The sequence below is a fragment of the Notamacropus eugenii genome, chromosome 2, assembly GCF_028372415.1.
Source record: "Notamacropus eugenii isolate mMacEug1 chromosome 2, mMacEug1.pri_v2, whole genome shotgun sequence".
Lineage (NCBI taxonomy): Eukaryota > Metazoa > Chordata > Mammalia > Diprotodontia > Macropodidae > Notamacropus > Notamacropus eugenii.
Genome location: NC_092873.1, coordinates 200,463,859 through 200,479,717, shown reverse-complemented (window position 1 = coordinate 200,479,717; position 15,859 = coordinate 200,463,859). Strand labels below are relative to the sequence as shown.

Here is a 15,859-nt window from a genome sequence, read left to right as displayed (position 1 = left end):
TGGATGCTATGTTCTAGTTTCCTGGCTGGAGGACCCTGAAAGGTGTCACCTGTTTAGAGTGTAAGGGCCAGAATTCTATAGGGGTGGAGTGTATGTGAGGTAGGTTTTGTTCTTTTTTAGATAATAGTTCCCAGGATTATAGACATGAGTTCCCAGGATCCATGACCATAAACAATCTTATTGGTTCCCAGGCTCATGACTTTTAAACATCTCCACCACACTTGAGAATCATAGTTAAGCTGATTAACAATCATTGCTCTTGTGCTATGCTGAATCACCACGATATTGCTAAAGTTAATGGAAATTTGTGAAGCTACTTCTTGGGAAAAATTCCTTCTTTTTGTGCTTCTCTATAAATCAAATGAGCATTGGTCAGTAAGTGGGGAATGGGAATGCACAGGGGGAATGTAAAACTGTGCCTGCTTTGATCAACCCCCATCAAGGCTTAAGGGAGAATGCACAAACTAGAATGCTGTGCTTGTCTCGATTAGTCTCTATCAAGACTTAGGGGAATGTTGTAGGAGTTGTTCTCCTACTCTGTGTACATTTACCAAGCCATTCCAGAAGATGCTGTAGGAGTTGGTGCTCCCATTATCAGCACCCCATTGAGAAGAAAAAAGCAAATAACCGCTTATGTGTCTGATGCCGTCCTTCTGGTTGCCCAGATTGAGAATGAATCGACTGGAGCTCAAAAGCCTGACACATGGTGTAATTGGGTGGTTTGCTGTGAGGAGCAAATGAGGCAGTATTTGTAAAGAGCTTAGCACAGTTCCTGGCCTATTTTGTTATTCAGTTGTGTCTGACTCTCTGTAACCCCATTCAGGGTTTTTTTGGCAAAGATACTGACGTGGTTTGCCATATCCTTCTCCAACTCATTTTACATATGAAAAAACTGAGGCAAACAGGGTTAAGTGACTTCCCTAGGGTCACACAGCTAAGTTTTTGAGGCCAGCTTTGAATTTAGGAATACTAGTCTTTCTGACTCCAAATCTCTTATCTACTGCTCCATGTAGCCTGGCACTTGTTAGGTACTTAGTTAAATACGTATTCTCTCCTCCTTTTTCCCCCAGGTTGGCTGAAGACAGTGCTAGCTTTGTTGAGCTTATTTTATAGAGGAAAAAACTGCTGATTTTTCTTAGAACCTCAGAATATTAATGTTTTTGCTTCTTCATCTCTGATATGTTTTATGTTTCCTTTCAACTCTAACAAAAATTTCTCCTTATCATATTCAAGAGGTAGTATGGTTTAAAGGAAATAGTAGTGGCCCTGGAGTCTATAAGAGACCCAAGTTTATGATCTCACCTCTGATATTTAAACCTATATCAGTAACCTCCTGATAATAATTACATTGCCTTAGTTTTTGTGATGTAACTGCTTTGCAAACCATAAATTTTCTAGTTATTGTATGAGAATACTACTTAAAACATATTGCCACTGTCAGTGGCTACTTTGCTGATAAGAGAAAGAAGACTGAAGTATCCATCAGACTGTTATCTGTGCTGTTGGGTTGAAGAAATGGGATGGAATTGGGAGATGAATAGTAATAAGTCAGTAATCCCTATTAACTGAAGAATTGGAAGTCATGAGTGTTGATTCTTATGAGGTTCATGAGCTTGCTTCTTTGTTACCTTGTCTTGTAAGCCTCTTTGTTAATATTAGCTACAGTTCAACCTAATTCAGCTTCTTCTTTCAGAGGTTAAGTTTTCTGTTTGTAGTAACTTCTTTGCTTTTATTGACATCAGGCACATTTTTAATGAAACAGTGACTTGGTGGTCCGTTGCGTTTACATACCCACACCCACACCCACACCCACACCCACCTCACCCCCACCTCCCCCCCCCCCCCCACCTCCCACCCCCTCCACCCCATCTCATGGTCACTTGTAGCCCTCTAGGTCCTCTGAGTGAATTCAAACTTAAGAACAAATTCCCTTAATAAAAAGATTTCTTTTGTAAAATTTGGGACTCAGTCAAAAGACCACAGATTCCCCACCCCTGGTGTATACTATAATAAATATTTGCTTATAAAAGTATATGTATAAAAAATGCCTGTTTCAGTCTCTTGTTCTGATCAATTGTGCTAAAACTTTCACAGTTTAAATGAGATGAGATAAACTAGCTATTTGGCAAGCTATCCAGGTTATATATATTCAAGGAGTTCTCACAGCATTTAATCTTATCTATACTACTTTGTACGTAACAGACAAGTGATGGAGATAAATGACAGTGTCATTACATTGATCTGAAGCTGGTTAAGCAATGCTAAGGACAGTATGGGAGGGATGATGTTGGGAAAAGTCTCAGAGAAAGGATAGAGGACTGCTACTGTAGGTGGATCAGATGAACTCAACTGATAACAAAATGGTAGAGCTGAATACATATATGTCCATGTACATAAATGCATGTGCATAAATGCATGTAATTACAGATATCTTCCTAATATATGCATAATATAATCTCACAGTTACATTATATATATATGTATGTATTCAGTTCTGCCTTTGTTCTAGGTTGTATATACATCATATTTATGTCGTGTGTATGTATAAAACATTATTACTATTATGGCAGTCATCTGGCTTTGGGAGATGTAAAGTGACTTCCCCAGGGTCCTACAGCTGTTGTATATTATTGACTCTAGGACTAGTCCTTTATTCATGATACCAAAGGGGATTACAATTGTTTTCAGCTCAAGTCTCCAACCCTGCTTTGCCCTCTTCCCCACCCCTTCCACTTTGCCTCTGTGATAGTGGTCAACTAGTGTCCTGAAATTAGGTTGTTTAATTTCTCACCAAAACTGCTGATATGTAGACCACAGTGTTTTCATTAGAGGGCACTAGATATCGTTGCACCCTGTAATACAGATGAGGCAAATTCATGGTCTGACATCTTATTTTTTCAAGGTAATGAGAAAAGGGAAGAGCATGGTGAATTAAATCCTCAGATGACACAAAAATATATTTTAGTTAAACTGCAGCAGTAGTCTTCTCCCTTCAGCAAACTTTTGATCATGACAATCAAAGGGACTAAATTACTTTTCTCTCCCTCTATGTTCAGCAATGGTGCAAAGGCCAAAACAGGAAGGAGAAACCTAGGGCCTGTACACTAACGTACTTAGTAATTAAGTCAAGTGAACATCTTTTAAGTAGCTTTCCTACTGTAGACTAGAAAAGCTAGGGTGGTTCCTGGCTTGGGAGACTCCTGAATGCTGTGCATAAGAGTTGGAACCCGCCTTGTTGGGATTCCGAGTGGTACAGTTGAGTGAGGGCTGCCTTTGGAGTCAGAGTCTTGGGTTCCATTCCAGGAATATGCCACCAGGTGACTTTGGGAAAGCCACCTTACTGGGCTCAATTTCCTCTTCTGTAAAATGATGGTGTGAGTGATCTGTGCGGCCCTTTTCATAGTTAGCTATGATCCTTCCTTTCTTAATTTTTAAAAGTATGAGATTTCCTTACTTCTCCCTATGTTCCTGATCCCATTTCTACCTACCTCTTCCAGTTCATCTTATTTCCCTTTTTAGTTTACAGTCTGTTTCCCCTGTACAGGCTTCTTCACCTGTAAATACAAGTACAAATATGATGGTAATGTTAATAACAACATTTGTGTAGTGATGTACAGTTTGCTTAAAAAAATTTTATATCTCATTTGAGCCTCACGAAACCCTGTGAGCTAGGTACTATAGGTATTATTATCCCCATTTTACAGATGGAGAAACTGAGGCTCAGAGTGGTTAAATGACTTGCCCATGGTCATGGAGCTAGTAAGTGTCAGAGGTGGGATTTGAAACCAGGTCTACCTGACTCCAAGTCCAGCACTCTTGTCACTATGTTACGATTGCTTCAGGTAAGTAAAGTCCCTTTTTCTTTTAAAGATAAAAGCAAATTTCCCTCTATCCTGATCCTCCGGTAAGCTACTACTTTCCAGTTTCTTTTTGCTACGACTTTTTACAAAAGTATTCCATACTCAATTTAATAGATATTTATTAAGTACCTACTGTTCTACCAGACATTGCTTTTTCCTTTAGCCTAGAGGAAATGTAAGGCAGTCTATTTCAACGCTTCTTTCTTTTTCTGAGAATTCTTATATTTCTCTCTTTCCCACAAGTGGCTTTTAATGTGTCTCTGGAAATAAGGTCTTGCTGAAGGAGAAAGAGGATATTAAAGGAGAAGGCAAGATAGTCTCAATTGAGTTTTTAGGTGGCTAGCTTCTCAGACTGGAGTTTTATGCTCTTGAGTTTTATTATTATTTTAAAATAGTCTTTTGTGTCTTCTCACCTTGTGGTCTATATGAGAAATGACTTGGAATAAAATTCTTGAATATGAGATAAATGTGACCTCAGAAATTGTATTTCTTAGATCTTGCATCATGGCAACAGTGATGGTCTTAAATTGAACAGGATATCTTAGATCTGTAAAAAACAGGGTGTCTTTAGATCTCTAAAAAAAATCTAAATTAGATCATGTTTTGTAGATGAAGTCACTGAGTGTACAGATAGTTTAGTAACTTGCAGGATGTTATATTGGAAGTATATTGATTAGAACCCAGGTCCTTTTATTCCAAATGCAGTTATTTCAGTTACAGCCCTGCATCATTGTGATTAGAAATACAAGAAACAATTTGTAAGAATTCAATAGGAAAAAAAATAGTTGTGGGCTGCTTGGAAAAATTGTGAGTTAATTTTCAGATTTGATTTAGTTACTATCTTCATAGAAGCATAACTTCCAAACTTTCATCTAGAGTTACCATTTGTAATCAAGTTTCTCAGGATCCGAATTGCAGGTCATCTCTTAGTTTTTCCTTCTGTTAAGTATTAACAGCTTATCTGCAACAAAGCTACAATACTTGCAGAGATGTTATTGTTATTGTTTTCATAGCTCAGAGTAAGAGTTCTACTCTGGCGTTTTAGTGCAAAGCTTACTTACCCAAAATGCGTTTTTGTCCATTATGTTTCCCTGCTAACAGTATATTCTAGCTCCTTTACCACCTCAGAAATGAACTCCCTGTTAGATTGTGAATTGATGTTGACTATAATAGTGCTATTTTTCTATGTAGATTGGACAATGTTAAGCCAGAAATATCATTGAAGACAGTTTTAAGAAATGGTATACAATTAGATTTAAATGGCAGTGAGACTAGGATTATGAGTTAAGGACTTTAGCTAGGGCAGTGTGTTTGAAGGATACATTTAATTTATTATTTATGTTCTTAGTTTATTGTTAAAGAGTTTTCCAACCTCTAGTAAATCATAAAATCTTTGTATTAGAAGTAATATAGAATCTTGGACACTTGGTAAAGTTAATTCAGCTGCTGCTGGTACCATCCTCTTTAAGGTTATCTTCCTTTCGCTTTATATTAATCTTGTCCTAATTTACCTATGTTGTCTCCCCATTAGAATATAAACTCTTTGAGGCCAGGGGCTCTTTTTTCATCTGCAGTGACTAGGGCACAGTAAGCACCTGAAATACTTGATGATTGATTACATTTACACATATCTTAATATAGCTACATATGTACATATAAAATATATGTACATTGTAAATAAATATGCATGCGTAATATGTGTGTATGTTGACAATATAATTTAGTTAAAATTTATATTTGTGTATACTGTGTATATATTTGCAATGTAATTTAAGTAAAATTTGTATTTGAAATTGTTGCCAGCTGAATTTCATTGTCAGGATAATAGGGTTTCCTACGTAAGACTGAATGTCAGGTTGATCTCTTTGAAATTTGCATCGATTCCATTGAGGAGGCTGTGTGGTGTCATGGGGCTTGATGTAAGGAACATAGTTATCCGCAAACAAGTCAAGGATTTCACCATCCATAGGAGCTCACTATTTCATTTAAACTTCATACAAGCACACGTTTGGTGACCATATATCCTATTTCATGCCTCACTTCATTGTAATAATCAGAAGGTCATGAATACATTTCTTACTGTGATTGCATTTTTCAAGGAATTTTTTGTTCTCTTAAATGAATAACGGACTACCTGTTATATGCAGGATCCTTGAAGGTTACATTGTAACATTTCTGCCAAATTAAATGTTTCTCTTAATAAATAAACACAGGGGAATCTTGCATGCTTTGTACTTTTGATTTGATTTTGTGACTCAGTTGATGTGGTTTGTTATAGAAAATAGCTTGTGAAAGAAAGCCATATTTTCATTAAGGATATACAGCTTTCATAGAGATAAGAAATTGGCTTTGGATGATTAGTGTTTTGAAGTTTTCTTGGTTGTCTTTTTTGGGTTATTTGCAGTTGGATGTGTGACATTTCCAGCAATGATCTGTGTACAAGAAGTGGCTAAGCAATAAAATGGAAAAAAGATTGGTTGGCTTTTAGAGGAAAATGGGCCTTCAATGCTTCGCTGGTAAAAGCCTGTGAATTTTGAAAAGATCCAGAGGAAACAGTGGGGGACAGTAGAGTGAGCTACATTTGGGGTTAGAGAACCTGGTTTTGAATTCTGCCCTCTCCACTTAATTACCTTTGTGACTTTGGGCAGGTAATTTCACCTTTGTAATCCCATGCATTTTATCTATGTAAAAACATTATTTTGAGAAGGGGCTCACTCTGATGCCACAATGGTCCTTGCCACAAAAAAAGGTTAAGAAACTCTTTTAAAGGTTAATTCACCCCCACCCTCTCCACATGACATATTTTTTTGGTTAAGAGTGATGCATAAGGAAGAAAAAACTTTGGTCTAATAAATTGCAGGCATGGCAAGCAAAGTCCTCAGCTGCAATCTTCTTTTTCATGCTTTTTTGTGGCATTTTGAGACTTAAAGATAGTTACTTGAGGTATGATTGGTGTGGAAAGTAAATTTTTCACCTCCACCTCAATAAAGGGGGAGACTGAGGGACTTAGTGAGTGGTATGGTAAGGGGAAAAAGAGTCTTGACAGGGGCTCCTTTTGTGTGCCAGCCCTGAGTAAGTATGAGGCTGACTAACAAGAATTGAAAATATATTGATTTGATCCAGACCCAGAAGCAGATGAGAACTCCACCTGCAGATGGCTGCCCCACAGTAGAGAAGCAGCCTTAGTGATAGATGGTAGCTGGAGCAGATGGCAGTAGGCTCAAAGAAGCAACTCTGTAGGAAGAGTGGGATGAGAGTGAAGGATCTCTCCCTAGAAGAAGACTGGAGACAAAGTATCTGTCTGTCTGTCTGTCTGTAAGGGGCATTTCAATTGTGTTTCCAGCCAAGGAGCTTGAGTTGCCACTTGTCCCCCTGTGGGCAATCTTGGAATCTCCTGTGGGAGAAGATATTGTTTTTATATCTGGAGTGGGGCTATCCACATTAAAAGTTTTGTTAGTTGATTTATATAGAGTTCTTTATTTTTTTTGATAGAGAATATACTGGATCTAGGAGTTTGAGTTGCATTTGTTTAATAACAATTACCCAGAACCATCCAGAATGAACCTGAGGGTAAAAAGTTGTTTTGAGCAGTGTGGGCTCTATCTTATATTTTTACTGGGATTGTTAATTGAAACAGGATGGACACTGAACATAGGAAAATTTGAGTTACAGTTCTAACTACAACTGTATGGCTGGAAACCACTTTACCTTTTTTAGTCTTCAATCATCAGCACTTAACACCCACTGGAAAATTCCTATATGTCCTTTGGGGCATTGATGAGTCTAATAATAGTCATTTGGAATTCACCAAGAGCATCGCTATCATTGTTTTGGGAATAAAAGAAGCATTCTCTCTCCATCTCTAGCCAAACCTGTATATCACTGCAAGAGTGAGCTTATAACCAATAGATTTAGTTTTGTAATCCTGTTCAGAAGTCTTCATTGGTTCTAACTTTTCAGCATTATTTCATAGTGAACTTTTCTGTGAACTGTGTGCTTCAATCAGATTGGACTATTCCACTCCACAGATGTACCTTGGCACTTTTTTTCCTCTCTCCCTTTTATTGATACTGGTCCTTAGGCTTGAAATGACCCTTTCTCATCCCTCTACATTCTTTTCCCCTCCCCCCAGTCTTCTCTGTTGAATTCCTAGATGTTCTTCAAAGCCAAGTTCATTTGTCACCTTTTCTAATATTGTATTTGTTATTCAATATTGTATACAGCCACTAATTGCATTTTTTTCTTAGCCATCCACTAGATTGTAGCAATTGTATCTTTGCCCTATTTGGATTAAGATCAAGTATATATCTTTAATGGTGGAGACTATCTGTCTTAACTAAATTTGTATTTTCTTCACCACCCAGCACTGTGGTCTGTCTTCACACAGTAGTCTACACAAATGTTAATAAATATTTGGTTTTTCAATTCTATTGAATTATAGGTTGTAGGAGGGATACACAATTTATGGAAAGCTTTTTTTCATCCCCTTCTATTCATCTATTTCCCTGTAATTTCCAAACTTGCATATATAACCCCCCCTTTTTGAGTGTTGCTGTTGCATTTCTAAAAAAATTGGTTACTTTAAAAGTTTATGCTTCAGAAAAATTTGTGGAGTCTCTTTGTGAAAGGATAGATATGAAATTGATAAGTTCTTTGCAGAATCTTAAAAACTAAACAGTAAAGCATGTGGATTTTAAAGTGTGCTAATACTAGGTGAGTGATATTTTAAATTGTTTCCTGAGAGATTGTGTGGTGAAATGGAGAAAGTGCAGGACCTAGAGTCAGGAAGGTCAAGTCCAGCTTCAGCTGTGGTATTTGATAATGGAGAAGTTCTTATACATCTCTGAGTCTGTTTTCCCATTTGGAAAATGAGGCTAGTAGTACTTTTCAGGATTGTTATGGAACTGAAATAATGTATGCAAAATGCTTTGCAAACTTTAAATCATTATGTAAATGTTATTCTAATTTAGACTTTATTTAAAGATTAAAATTTGGAAAATATGTCAGTATTATGAAATGTAAGGTGGTACCTTTCAGTAGGGTAAAATTGTGTTTGTGTAGTCTTCTGAAGTCAGTGAAAAGAGCCTTAAATAGAGAGAGAAGTTGGATGGAGAATATTGCTGAAATTTCTTATGATAGTACAGAAAATGGTTACAAAAATAAGTAAAAAAGCTTTAGTGATAACTTGAAATTCAGAGACAAAATCAATGAAAGAAATGAACAGTAAAATTCATGGCCTGACATGTGAAGCAGTGTGATGAAGTGATTGGATTGCTGGGCACCAGGGAAGACCTGGTTACAAATTCAGCCTTTTCCATTAAGTAGATATGAGATCTTGATCAAGTCACTTATTCTCTGTGTGTCTCATTGTGTTGTAATTTGAGGGACTTGGACTCAGTGGCTTCAAAGGTCATTTCCAGATATAAATCATATGTATGTACTTAAATGCTATCAGTCAGTCAAAATATATTGTGTCTATTGTGTATCAGGAATTGTCCTAACTTTAGGGATACAAAAAGAACCAAAAGATAGTCATTGTCCCCAAGGGGGAGACAGCATGCAGACAAATATGCAGAGCAAAATATGTTCAGGATAAATAAGAATTAATAGATGGAAGGCACTGGAATTGAGAGATTGAGGAAGGCTTACTGTGGAAGGTGGAATTTTAGTTGGGACTTTTACAAAGGAAGTTGGAGAGATTAGTAGTCTGAACAGAGGAAGGAAAGAGTTCTTGGCATTAGGGATACCCGGATAAAACCTCTGTAGGGGAGAGATGGATTGTCTTATTCGTGTAACAGCAAGGAACTCTTTATCAAAGAGTACCTGCAAGGAAGTGAGGTTTAAGAAGAGTAGAAAGGTAGAAAGGGCACCTTCTCTGAGTTTTATCAAGGCCAGTCCCTGGATGTTAGGAAATCCATTACTAGTTCCATTCTTGTTCTATTTGGCAGGCTATTCTAGAACTTGACCTCCATTGATTTAGCTTTGAAGTGCCCAATCTACGCATGTGGCTTTATAGTATAGTTTGGCAAATAGCATTTGATGGTGATTTTAACTTAGTTCATTAGGAATTAAAAAAACAAAAACAACCCAAACCTTCACTTTAAGGAGACTCATTCCTGCTCATAGGAGATAAATAACAAGTGTTAGGGAAAACAACCTATTTTTACTTTCAACAATATTTAATTTTTGTCAGTGGGATTTAATTTGACTTCTTATATTTGATTTAATCATAAATTTCTTTTTTCAGACCATTCTACTTCAAGTGGTACATCATCATTCAAGCCCAGCCGCTCATTGGTCACAATTCCCACTGCCCATGTGATGCCGTCTCATTCCAATTCTTCAGTTTCCAAACACAGGGAAGCATTGACATCAGATGGGTCAAAATGGAATTCAGGTTTCATGCAGACAATGGGAAACCGAAATCGAGGAGAACTGGAGTCTTCACTTGACATGAAGGACATACGACGACCTATACGAAAATGGTCATCTTTGTCTAAACTCAACCTCCCAGATAACTGTAGTCAAGATGGCAGTGTTCGATCTGAGGAATCCAGGAGCAGTTTAGATAAGTCAGAGAGAGACAGGACTTTAATAGCACAACTAAGGGCAAATGGTCCCAGCTGCTTACATGATAGTATGGAGATGCTTCGCTTAGAAGATAAGGAAATGAAGAAAATACGATCTTCACCTCTGGACTGTAAATATAAGTTTGAGAGCTGTAGCAAAGAAGACTTGGGAATCTCTCCTGCTCATAGGAGACATGCCTTAGACAAGACTTACAGTGCCTTACCTGAAAGCAAGTCCTCTATAGCAAGTTCAGAGCCTTATGAACAAAAATATCTAATGCTAGGCCAGCAGGCTGTAGGTGGAATTCCTATTCAGCCCTCTGTTAGAACTCAGATGTGGCTTACCGATCAATTACATGCAAATCCTCCTGATTGTAGGCCTATTGATGAAGCTTTCACCTTAGCTCCCTGGCAACAGAAGCAACTTGAAGAATTCAGACAAGGGAGTGAGTCACCTATACAGGTAAGACTGGAAATCTGGTGTTTGCTTCCCTCAAGTGGATGTTATGTGTTATAACAACTGAACTCTTAAATGTTACTTTTAAACCACAGTCCTACTTAACTTGGGTATGGTGGTTATTCTTAGGTTTTGACAGATAAGATTGTTAAATGTATAGGAATTAAAGAAAAAGTTTTAAAGAACATTTGAAGGACAAAATATAATTTCCTGAGATATTAGTTACAGGCTAAATTGCATTTATTATTCTCTGTACAAAAAGATAAGACAATATGAAATGCATTTTAGAAATGGTTTTTAAAAGTTTTGGTGCTTAGGAAGACATTTCATTGGATCATCATATTTGAGAGGTGGAAATCTATTTTGTCTAGCCCCTTCATTTCACAGATGAGGTTACCTGAAACCCAAGTGACTTTCCCAAAGTTACATAGATGGCTGAGTTTTTATTTGAACTGAGGTCTTCTGATTCCAGAGGCAGTGTTTTTTTTTCTTCCCATTACTCTTCCCTCTCTCTAACCTCCCACTCCTTTTGTCCTCTAAACCTCCACTTATCAAGTCTTATGGATTCTAGTTCCAGAACATCTTTCAAACCTCTCCTCTTCTCTCCAATCACAAGTACTACCTAATTTAGATCCTCATTACTTCTATCCTCAACTTCTGCAATTGCCCCCGTTTGATTGTCCCTGCTTCCTTTTTCTCCCTTCTCCAATCTGTTTTCAGCATAATTGAAAAAAATAGGCACAGGTCTGACTATGTTGTTAACCTGCTTAAAAATCTTCTTTGGTTCCATATTTTGATATGATGTTAAAATTACAAACTTGCAACCTATTATTTAAAAACCTTCTATAATCAGCTCCATTCTACTTTTTGTGAATTATTCTATATATTAATTTCTTTTGTTCACTATTTATCATTTAACCATATAATTTGATATTCTGTACATTCATCATTCCACCACTGTTATAATGATTTCTTTGAATTAAAGGAAGATTAGATTGCTGTCCAAATATTTACCACTTCCGGACTTTACAGAGGATCTCCTCTATCTCTCCCCCACTCCCCACATGCTCTTCTTACCACTTCTTAAAATCCCTAGCTTCCTTTAAAGCTCAGCTCAGAAGCAACTTTCTATGTCTAATCTCTTTGCCCTATTTCCCCACCCCTATCTGCCCCAAGTCGTTTCTGTTCTCTCCATTTTAAAAAATAACTATTTCATTTTTCTGATTATATATTTAATCCCTCATAAGACTATAAGCCTCCTTAGTTCTACTGTCAGGAAAACTCACTTCTGCGCTGAGCTGATTTGTGTCCGGTACTTCATTGTAGGAGCTCAGACTTTGCTTGGCAAGAACAGATCTAAGACTTGAGCTTCACTTGACTTGTACAGATGAGCACTCAATAGTTGTTGTTTAATTGAAATATATCTACTCATTACGGTACACATGTTCCTGGGAAACTCTGTAAGGCAAGAATTTATATAGCAGATGACTTAAGATACACCAGAGTGGTTACTTTTAGAGTCTTCTCAGCACATTCCACCAGGAAACAGAGTGCAAGTTGGGAAGCAGTTCCCCTAGATTACCATTTGCTGTCTCCAGAAAGCTGGACCTTAAGGACCCTGTGCATTTCTGCACTTTTTTCTGAGTGGGAGAGAGGGTACTTCTGTAATGGTGAAAAGTAGTCAGTATAGTGAACTTGTTCTTTGTAGACTAATTATAAACAAGGATTCTTTGATTAATTTGTATCCCCAACCTCTAGCACAGTGCCTGGCACATGGTAATAAATATTTGTTGTTTGAGTCATAAAACACATTTGGTGCATTTGCTGTGCTGTATTTATTTATTTAATTTTTTTGACATTGTCTGAACATCATTTTATGTTCCCACGTGTCTAGAATGTAATGGCAGCTAGGTGGCATAGTGGATAGACTGTTGGGTCTGGAGTCAGAAAGATTCATCTTTCTGAGTTCAAATCCAATCTCAGACACTTAACTGTAGTTGTATGATCCTGGGAAAGTCACTTAAACTTGTTTGCCTCACTTTACTCCTCTCTAAAATGAGCTAGAGAAGGAAATGGTAAACGCTTCGGTATCTTTGCCAAGAAAACCCCAAATGGGATCACAAAAAGGCAGACCCATCTGAAAAACATTACTAAATAACAAAAAGATAATAGCTAGTATTTCTATAGTACCCACTGTGTGCCAGGCACTGTACTAAGTGCTTTACAAATATTGTCTCATGTGACCCTCACAACAGCCTTTGAATGTACGTGCTATTATTATCTCCATTTTAATGAGGAAGATGGTGCCTTGGCCAGTCGCACAGCTCTGTTTGTAGTGCCACCTAGCTGCCTTATGGAAGCATATATGTAGATCTGCTTGAAACACTTGGTCCATCCTTCTCATTGTACAGAGAAGGAAACTGAAGCACCGCCATGTAAAATGATTTAAGTAGTAAGATCTTAGATACTAAGTCAGGGAACAAGCAAGTTCCTCTTGACTCTAAACTGAGCACCCTTCCCTCTCTACTATGTCAATAGCTCTTTTAATTAATGACTTGATCAGATAGATCAGTGTTCTCTGCTGCCAGCAAAGGGTAAAAGTTATATTCTTCATTAAGCTAAAGAACATTTAAAATTATTTTGTCACTAATTTTTTAAAAAAATAAAAATTTCATACAGTTTCAGTTACAGTTTTTGACAAGGTCTTTAATTTTTCCTCAGAGGTCATTTTAAGCTCTGACCTTTTACAATGATTTGGATACTATTCTGTTTAATCTTATATTCCTCTTGTCTTTTAAAATATCTGCCTGGTTAAGTAGTGGGTTCATGAATATTTTACTTTTACCCAAGAAGGCAGAGTCAAGTGAACCTGACAACTGTGCATTCCACATAGTCAGTTTTTGTTGTCACTGTTCTTACAGTCAGGACTGTAGATCCCTAGATCTTGATACTAAAATGGCCACCTGGACCTTTTGTTTCCAGGGTACCTAGGAAAAGATTAGGGAATACTTTGAGAAGTGCCACTCTTATCCTCTCTTTAGTACTCCAAACAAGTTTTATAGTAGGTTTGAACATGACTTAAGATAGTGGTAGTAAAAAAAAACAACTGTGACAACAAAACCTTAAAATTGCTTCTAGATTCTAATCTGCCACCGTTAGCAGCAGAATCTTTATCTTGGGATGATCATTTATATTTAACATTGATCAGTGGCAAAGTTAGACTTTCCAGATTTATTAACATTCAACTCTTCTTTTGGAATAGAATGAAAAGGTACTTGATCAAAAATAGATTGATAGAAAGAAATAGGGAATTTGAAGAATACCAAAACATAATGTTGACAGTCATGATTTCCTTCAGCTTTCAGTTTTGGTCACCCTTAGCAACTGTGATTCCCAAGAGGGACCAGGCAGTTGCTATGTCTCATTCATGGGTATTCAGAGTATGCATTAGGTGACAACAAACTCCTTACAGGCCATTATAATTTCTATTCTTACTGTCACTTTCACCCTTCAAGGAGATTGAGATTGGTGTTCATTTAATAAAGTCTTTTTAACAAAGGCTTTACCAATCTCTAGAATCTGTATAACATGCCCAGTAATATTGTTCCTTACAACTCCTTCCTCTCCAGAGGGGAGGTCCCCCTTCTGTCCCCTTTGAAAGACTAGCATTGGTTCCCTCCACTTATCCCTCCCTGCATCCATTTTCTCTATCATATTCCTCTAAGACCAAAGGGCTCTTTTAGGAGCTGAAAAGTAGAATAAGGCTGTAATGTTTTTCCCTGTGAAAAGGACCAGAGTCAAAATTTTTTTATGCTAAAGCTGCATGTCTACTTTCTTATGTTATTTTCTCCTAGAATTTTCCTGTTATAAGCAATAGCTACTATGTTGAGAAGGATAAATGAGTTTTTTTTAAGGCAAGGTAGTCCTGATTTGAGTGTTAATAGGGCCTCGCTGTGAAACTCTCCTCTAGATAATTATTTTATGTTAGCATATTTTATTTATATATAGAGAGAAATTAAGAATGCAAACAAAAACATTTTCTGCGTGAATGTACAGGTGATTCTTGCAAATAACTCCAATTTTCATTAATTTTCCTATTGCCAATGACGCGTGAAGATCTCTTTTGCTTGTAGTTTGCTCTCTGGATCAATCCAGACCAACCTCTGTATCACATTCCTATCACATTTTTACACCTTGGCTAACTTTCCAAGTCTGTATGGGCTTGGTGCCTATTTTTTATGCAGGTAAAAAGTACAGTGTTTTGGTAATGGAAAGGCATACCCTTGGTTTACATTAATAAGTGTTTATTTAGTGCAAGTTCAGGTACAGTTATTAGGGGAATCATTCTATATTTTATAGAAGTCTGCCCTCTTGTGACTGTAGGTTGTAATCTTGACTCTTAATTACTACTACTGCTGTACAGTGTTTAAAACAACCCTCGAAAGCCAAATCAATCTTCTTTAGATTGTTTTATTGTCATTACGATGAGCGCATTGTAGAAACAGTTTAATTAAATTCAAAAACATTCTTTTTTATATAGGTGATTGTGACTATTTGTATTAAATATCATATTTACCTATCAGATAAAGTTTTTAACCAACCACAATATAAATGATAATACAAAATAATCTTTAAATTAGTTAGTTCCCTAAAAGTTTTAATCAGATTGTAATGTTAGAATTTTCTTTTCCTGAATCATATTGCAGTTTTGCATCTGTTACCTTGTCATTTTTAATGCAACAGCTTTCTATTTTCCATTATGTAGTTTATCATTGAGTCACAGTGTATATGATCTTAAGAGTTTCATTTGAAGGAATTAGTTTCTATGTAGAAGGCACAATATTCTATGGTTTTTGACAGTATAGATTCATTTTATATTCATGAGAGGAAATAAAAGGGGAGCTTTTCCTCAGGAGAGAGAAATTGTAATGAATTCTGCTTGAATATTAAAAAAACAAACTTAATATCAGCAC

The 15,859-nt window shown here is 36.8% G+C and overlaps 1 protein-coding gene across 5 annotated transcripts in view; it reads left to right on the top strand.

Annotated features, from left to right (window-relative positions):
- Positions 1-15,859, top strand: part of CEP85L (centrosomal protein 85 like) — a 205,696-nt gene that overhangs the window by 107,881 nt on the left and 81,956 nt on the right. For 4 of the 5 annotated variants that reach the window (XM_072643149.1, XM_072643151.1, XM_072643147.1 and 1 more), the window contains one exon: positions 10,108-10,892. In XM_072643149.1, the coding sequence (XP_072499250.1) occupies positions 10,182-10,892 (711 nt within the window). In that variant the 5' untranslated portion in view covers positions 10,108-10,181. Of the gene's footprint in view, positions 1-3,704; positions 3,843-10,107; positions 10,893-15,859 lie in introns of those variants that run through there. The other variant, XM_072643150.1, reaches the window with a different exon arrangement.